We start from the raw sequence: 7,530 nt of genomic DNA on the forward strand, positions 1-7,530 counted from the left end.
GGGAGCGGCCGAGGGGAGCGGCGGGGCTGGGGGAGCGGGGAGGCGCTGCGGGCCCGGCGGGCTCCGGCGATGCTGCAGGTGCGGCTGTGCCGAGGCGGTGGCGGGGCCGGGGCCGGCGGACAGCGCGGGCTGAAGCCGGTCCCGTGCCGGGCGGCGCTCGGGCCGGTGTCGCTCCCCAGGGCGGGCCGACGGGGCCGGGCGTTGCCCGGCGGCCGCTGGAGCGCGAGTGGCCAGTGCGTCCGTTGTCGGGGAGCGCCATGGAGGGCCAGCGGCTGCCCGCTGCTCTCAACCCCAGCCATTTCCCGGCCAAGCTCTGGGAGCTGGTGAACAGCCCGCGCTGCGGCTCCGTGCGCTGGGATGCCCGCGGCGAGGGGCTGCTCATCGACCAGCGGCTCTTCGAGCGAGAGCTGCTGGGCGCGGAGGCGGCCGGCGACGGGGCGGCGCTGGACGGCGAGGTCTTTAAGACCAGGAACTTCGCCAGCTTCGTCCGCCAGCTGAACCTCTATGGGTTCCGCAAGCTGGGGCTGGGGCCGGGGCCCGGGCCCCTGCAGGACCCGGCGGGGGGCGATGGCGGCAGCTCCGCCGGGGCTCTGCTCCATTTCTACAGCCCCCATTTCCGCCGCGACCGCCCCGAGCTCCTCGTAAACCTCAAGCGCCTGACGAGGGCCAACAAGGCGAAGCTGGCGGCCGGCCTGGAGCTGCCCAGCCGCCCGGCACAGCGCTCCCAGCTCCCGCCCTCGACGCTCGGCGAGGCTGCCAGGCCCGGTGAGCTGGGGTGGCCCCGGGCTGCGGGGCCCCGAGAAGCACTGGGTGCTGCGGGGTTTCTAGATCGGCACCCCCGCAGGCAGCAGGCTTGCCTGACCTTGCTGGCGGCCGCTCAGCTCCGCCGCTGCGGGAAAGCCGTTGTTGTTCATGCAGGGAGATGGGCTGCCGGCAGGCACGGGGAGCGAGGTTCGCGTGTGGTTCCGTCTGCCCCTCGGCTGCAAGACAGCCTCCGTCGGGGGCTGCAGTAACAACACCCTCACCCTGGCTCTGTGGAGCTGGCACAGCCCTACCAGATGGACGTTCCTTCTCCTTGAAGGGTTGCTCCATAAGCTGTCGTTAAATCTGTGTGAAGCGATGGGTAACCGTGTGAGGGCAAGTACCATTTCATGAAACCGTAACTGACCGAGAGAGGAAACCAGGGAAGATGAAAGGGAATATCTTGGAAGTAACAAAACGGCAAAGTCTGAGCTTTTTTACACTCAACCGGTTGAGCTACCTGGAAAAAAGCTGGCTTTGGTTTTGTTTTCCTTGACAAACTGAAGGACTTGTGATCAAGTGCTCTCAGAGTCACGTTTAGGATTTGGACATTGCCCCTGCCTTGGCTGCCCCTGTGCTGTCCGCACTGGAGTTCGGTAGAGCCCCGCTTCACCATTCCCCCTTTATTTTACCTTACTGCCTGATGTAACGCGCAGCACTTGCTAAACGGCTTGTGCCGGTTTGGTCAGCTCCTGCGCATTTTGATTTCTAATAGCGCATTTCTAAGTAGCGATCACTTGCTCCTGAGGGTTTCAGGAGACTGAATGCTCCAGAGATGGCTGTGTGTTGGCACAGCACTGGTGTTCCTGTGTGTTCAGGTGGTAGTGCTGCAGCAGTTACTGTATGTTTAGGTGTAAGAATAGAGTCTGTTTCTGGATGAAGAATATCGGAGCAAAGGTGGTCTTCCCAGGGAACGTTGTGGAGCCTTGGCTCCTCATCCTGCCTTTCAGGGCCAGTGAAAACTCCTTCCCTTAGTCCTTGTTTCCCTTTGTTTTGCAGGACTGGTGACTGCAGGAGAGGCTCCTCAACCTTGTCATCCAGACAGCTGCTTTCCGCCCTCCAGCACAGCCGCCTCATGCCAGGAGCCCCCTGCTTTCCAGGCAGCGACTTCCCAGCAGCCTCCGGTCCCTTCCAGACCATGGCAGGGTTCTGTTGCGTGGCTGCCATGGCACGGGGCTCTCCCAGCTTTCCCAGGCCAGGGGGCTCCCTTTCCCGTCCTCCACAAGTGTTGCACGGAGGTCACGTACACTCTCCAGACCGTGTGCTCACTTCTGCCGCTTCAGCGAGGGGCTCCAGCCGGTGCTGCCCTTCCAGAACGGGGCAGCTGCGCGTCTCCAGGGCAGTGCTTGCAAGGCCGGGATCCAACGGGTACGGCAAAAGTTCTCCGCTTGCTGCTCGAGAAGTTCCTGCCAAGCGATGCATGAAATGTTTTCCGCCAGTGCTCTGTCACTGCGTGTGTATCTGACGCGTGTGCTCGCAAAGAGATGTGTGTTCCCTGTCCGTATACTTGCAACCAGCCTGTGACAGAATGTGCTTTAGCCGCTCATTTCTTCTGGTTCTGATGAGATGAACTGTATCAGAGACAGGAGAGCTTAGAAATGCCTTCTCTGCAATGAGCAGGGAAGGACAAAAGCGTGTGGGTGAAGCAGGTGTGTGTGGAATCTTGATTCAGCTGGAGCACTTGAAGTATTACAAAAGAATTGGCCCCTTTGCCAGCCGAGCCCATCAGTGGGATTTCCACAGGTGCAGTTTTTCTTGCTGTTAGATCAGGCACTGCTGCAGCTGGCAAAAAAAAAAACCAAGAAAAGGTGGTGTGAGTGCAAACCGTTCTTTCTGTGCACCCTTCTGCACTTCAGACCCGGTCAGAATCGCTCACCAGTCTGGGCTGCTACACGGTTACCTGTGTTCTCGTCCCCTTGATGTACAGGCATTACAGCGCGTTTGATTCACGAGCTGCTTTCACTATAAGCTCTACTAAGTGCAAGAGTTGTGCAATTTCTACTTTACTCGTAGCTTTTTATAGCCTATGGTGAGGACGTTACGTTTTACACCTGCCTCCTGTTTCACAAGCGCTTTTTCCCTTTGGGTTCTTCCTTTTCTTCTCTTAGAAACTAGGCTCTTTGTACTACATGTTTGTTTCCTTAGGATCACTCCAGCAGGTTACAGCCAATCTCTCCTTTGCTCTCTCGCCCTGTTTTTACAGTAGCCCTTTAGGTTTCTTTGGTGGTTTGCTTGCCTTTGTCAACATCCTTTGGCGTTCCCAGGGAGTGAAGCCCAGGTATCATTCGATTTTTGGCACAATCCAGAGCTGTAATATGTTTGCAGGTCACAGGGTGTTCTTCTGAAAGATGTCCAGATTTCATCCTAAGGTTGCTCAGAACGAGCTTTTGAGGTAACAGGAGTCAGACACGTGTCTCGTGCTGCTGTGGAAGGATGTCCACGAGCTCGCTCCCTGTTGTTTAGCTCTTGTGTTTGTTGCTCCAAAATGGACAAAAGTTCCTCTGATCACGTGGCCGCCTCAAGTCACACTTGTACCATTTAATTACTGTGAACATTGGCCTAGATTTGATTTCATGGGGGATTTCTCTCTCGCCCAGAAGGACTGCAGATTTTAAAGATTCTCTGTCCTGCCAGTAGTGCCTTTCCTTGTAAGTTCTCTCTGCGTGGCACCAAAACCTGAGACCCACAGAAACTGCTTCATCTACAGAGCTGCTTTTTGGAGTAAGATCCCATTTTCATTCCAGTGTGTGTGCGTGAACATGCATGCCCTTTCTGTCTGAATCCCCTTTCTGTGGCGTGTTGTGTTGAGACAGTCGAGCAGCCAAATCGAAAAAAGGTGATATTAAGATAGAGAGGAGTGAATATGAAGATTCCGTGTGTGTTGGTTAATTCTGCAATGCGTATGTTGGATCTGTGTCTACATACTTTAGAAGAAATATGTTTTAAGGTGGAGAACTCAGTCTTACAATCGGCGGGGAGGTCATAATCCATTTCAGGGAGTTGGCTTACAGAGCGGTTACTGCAGTGTTTAATGCAAGTAAGCAACAGAACTGTACACCCTGGGCAGCAGTTCTGGCAGTCTGATCCCTGTGTTTGAATTTTGCAGGCACCCCGCAGTGTTCACCCCCTGCCCAGGGAGGTCTTCTGACTGTCAGCGCCAGTGCTGCTGCTGCGGCGTCCACCGACTTCGTCTTTGTGCAGGTGAGTGCAGCGCACAGAGAGCAGGGGGAAGGGAGGAGACCCCATGCATGGACCGCAGGGTTCTGGGTTCTTGCGGCAGGAAGGAGAGAAGTTTGGGACTGGATCTGCTTTCGAAAGGGAAAGTAACGTGGTTTGCCAATGGCCATTTGAAAGCACCGCTTTGAAACACGAAAGGGGCAGTGCTGTAATGCAGGTGAGGTTTCAGGGCAGCGGGATTGCGGGTGTCCTCATCGGCAGAGTGTTCTTTTCCTCGAAAAGTGTTATGTTTGACTTCACCATAATTCGCTTTAGTTCACGAGTCTCCGTTTATCTTTGAAGAAAGTCCTTGCCTGCACAAAATGGGATTCTTTAATGTTATGATACTGGGAATCAGCTCCACTTCTGTGTCCCAGACAACTTGTGGCAGTCCTGAGTTTCATTGGCTGCATGAGAAGAACCAAGTTGACTTTTGGAGTTGGCCCCGGCTCAGAGCTATCCTATCCTATCCTATCCTATCCTATCCTATCCTATCCTATCCTATCCTATCCTATCCTATCCTATCCTGTCACTGGAGAGCTCCAGTGCTACCTGTCAATGCTTTCTAGAATTCTGGTGGAAACTGCACCTCATTGGGTGGCCTGGCTTATGAAATAGTAAAAGAACCTCAGTAAAAATGCCAGGGCTTCCTTTCGCATTCCAGCAGCTTGGAGATACTTTTTTCCTCAGAGGGAATAAGCAAAGCAAGCTCTGCTGGTGTGTGCTGAAAAAGGGTTGACCTGCACAGTCCTCAGAAGCAGTAAAATCCATCAGCAAACGGTTGTGATTTTTTGATCTGGAAATTCCCTGTGTTTTGTTTCTCGCAGAGTCCTGAATTGCAGCCACCTTCTGCAGCTGAATGCCTGCCTTCTGATGGGGCACATCATGCATCTGAGGACGAGGAGAAGTTGCCAGAATTAAGTTACGAAGATGTGCTTCAGTTTCTCGAGGAGATGTATGCATCGCAGAGCGCTGATGTAGTGACACCGGAGCCTGCAGAAAGCTGGGATGGAGAGCTGTTGGAAAGCTACATCAATGCGGCCATAGAAAGCGCTGCTGCTGCTGAAACAGCGCAAGACTCTGTGAGCACACAGGGAGCCCCTGAAGAACAGCTGGATCACAACCCAGCTCAGCCATCTGAAATGTTTGCTGTGGATGAGCTGTTCAGTGCAGAGCAAGTAAGTGCTAAATGGAGGTAAAACTCCCCAGGAAACTATTGAGTGGTCTTTGGGTTTATTTCATTTGTTGGTGTGTTTATTTAAAGGAGAATGAGAGTGTTAAATGTGGATCTGCGAGGGAAGAGAGAGAGCTCACTTCAGGAAGCGAGGCAGTGAAGAAAGCTGCGGAAGAGCCAGGGTCCCCTGCAAAACCTCCGTGCAGGAAGAGAAGACACAGCTCACAGCAGGGTAAGTCCCTGCTAAGAGAGCCTGCCTTTTTTAGAAGTGGCCAAGACAGCTGCTCTGAAACTCTTGCGGCAAGGGGAGATCACAAGAGCTGAGTTATTGTCTGCAGTGTTAAGTACCTCACTGGGCCTTCAGTTCAACTCTTGCACTCGTAGGAGCTCTCGGCGTACTTGCCGACACGCTTCTATACGTAAGCTGGTGGTGAGGACTCCTAGGTGGACCAGGGAATAAATTCTCTCAGTCAATAAACGCTGAAGTTGTGGGAGTTGTGTCAGAGCCCTGCATGTCACAGTACACAGCAGTGAGATGCAGGCTGTGGGTATGTTTGCTGGAGGGTGAGAGTGCCACAAAGGGAACTCCGACTAATGAGGTGACTGTTGACGTAAGAGGGGAAAACCCCACCACGCTGCCCAAGTGAGTGCCCGAGCGCAACCTTTGTGGCTCAGATCACTAAATAAATGTCACAGCAGCCTGCTGATACGTGTGCTGCAACACAGGAGAAAAACACGCTCAGATTTTCAAGTCGCAGGCCGCCTTTGGCCAGATTGGACTGTCCCTGATGGCAGCAGAGGTGCTGTGCGTGCTGCCAGCTGAGCCGTAGGCAAAGCCTGCCACTTCCTCGGTGGTGTTTGCTTCCTAGATCCCCAGGAGCCGGAAGGTGGAGCCTGTAAGCGGGGCTGCTTCTGGAGGAAGACGGCGGAGTGAGGAGCGTGTGAACCCGTGGAGCGGCTGGCGGCTGGTTCCCTCCTGCGAGTCCGGCAGCAGCGCTCGGCACAGAGCTGGAGCCTGGGTTCAGGGTCAAACCTCTTCTGTTCTGTTTCCTAACTCTTATGTCCTTGATAGCTCTATTCCTCAATTTATGTGTTATTTCTAGCTTTATTCCTAAATCTGTATGTTATTTATAGCGTTATTTATAAATTAATAAGTTATTTCTAGCTTTAGTCATAAATTTATATCTTATTTATAGCTTTAGTCATAGATTTGAATCTTATTTCTAGCTTTATTCCTAAATGTGTATGTTATTTAGAGCGTTATTTATAAATTAATCTTTTATTTATAGCTTTAGTCATAAATTTATATCTTATTTATAGCTTTAGTCATAGATTTGTAGCTTATTTATTGCTTTAGTCATAAATTTTTACCTTTATTTATAGCTTTAGTCATAGATTTGAATCTTATTTCTAGCTTTATTCCTAAATTTGTATGTTATTTATAGCGTTATTTATAAATTAATATGTTATTTATAGCTTTAGTCATAAATTTATATCTAATTTATAGCTTTAGTTATAAATTTGTATATTATTTATAGCTTTAGTCATAGATTTGAATCTCATTTATAGCTTTATTCATAGTTTTGAATCTTATTTGTAGCTTTAGTCATATATTTATATCTTATTTATAGCTTCAGTCATAGATTTGAATCTTATTTCTAGCTTTATTCCTAAATTTGTATGTTATTTATAGCGTTATTTATAAATTAATATGTAATTTATAGCTTTATTCCTAAATTTATATCTCATTTATAGCTTTATTCATAGTTTTGAATCTTATTTGTAGCTTTAGTCATAGATTTGTATCTTATTTATAGCTTTAGTCATAAATTTATATCTTATTTATAGCTTTAGTCATAGATTTGAATCTTATTTATAGCTTTATTCCTAAACCTGTGTTATTTATAGCGTTATTTATAAATTAATCTTTTATTTATAGCTTTAGTCTTAAATTTGTATCTTATTTATAGCTTTAGTCATACATTTGAATCTTATTTATAGCTTTAGTCATAGATTTGTATCTTATTTATAGCTTTAGTCATAAATTTTTATCTTTATTTTTAGCTTTAGTCATAGATTTGAATCTTATTTATAGCTTTATTCCTAAATTTGTATGTTATTTATAGCCTTATTTATAAATTAATATGTTATTTATAGCTTTAGTCATAAATTTATATCTAATTTATAGCTTTAGTTATAAATTTGTATCTTATTTATAGCTTTAGTCATACATTTGAATCTTATTTCTAGCTTTATTCCTAAATTTGTGTCTTATTTATAGCTTTAGTCATAGATTTGAATCTTATTTATAGTTTTAGTCATAAATTTTTATCTTTATT

At 48.6% G+C, this 7,530-nt stretch overlaps 1 protein-coding gene across 1 annotated transcript; it reads left to right on the top strand.

The window, feature by feature from the left end:
- Window positions 1–257: 257 nt before the first annotated feature.
- LOC133275237 (heat shock factor protein 5-like) lies at window positions 258–6,125 on the top strand. Its single transcript, XM_061465084.1, has 7 exons — window positions 258–765; window positions 1,801–2,180; window positions 3,546–3,548; window positions 3,919–4,002; window positions 4,845–5,195; window positions 5,282–5,423; window positions 6,061–6,125. Exons 1-7 carry the CDS (start codon window positions 258–260, stop codon window positions 6,123–6,125), a joined length of 1,533 nt encoding a protein of 510 aa, XP_061321068.1.
- The last annotated feature ends 1,405 nt before the right edge of the window (window positions 6,126–7,530 follow it).

This window comes from Pezoporus flaviventris, unplaced genomic scaffold, assembly GCF_033815535.1.
Source record: "Pezoporus flaviventris isolate CSIRO_AGI_PZ_B2104156 unplaced genomic scaffold, CSIRO_AGI_Pfla_v1 ptg000037l, whole genome shotgun sequence".
NCBI classification, from domain to species: Eukaryota; Metazoa; Chordata; class Aves; order Psittaciformes; family Psittacidae; genus Pezoporus; species Pezoporus flaviventris.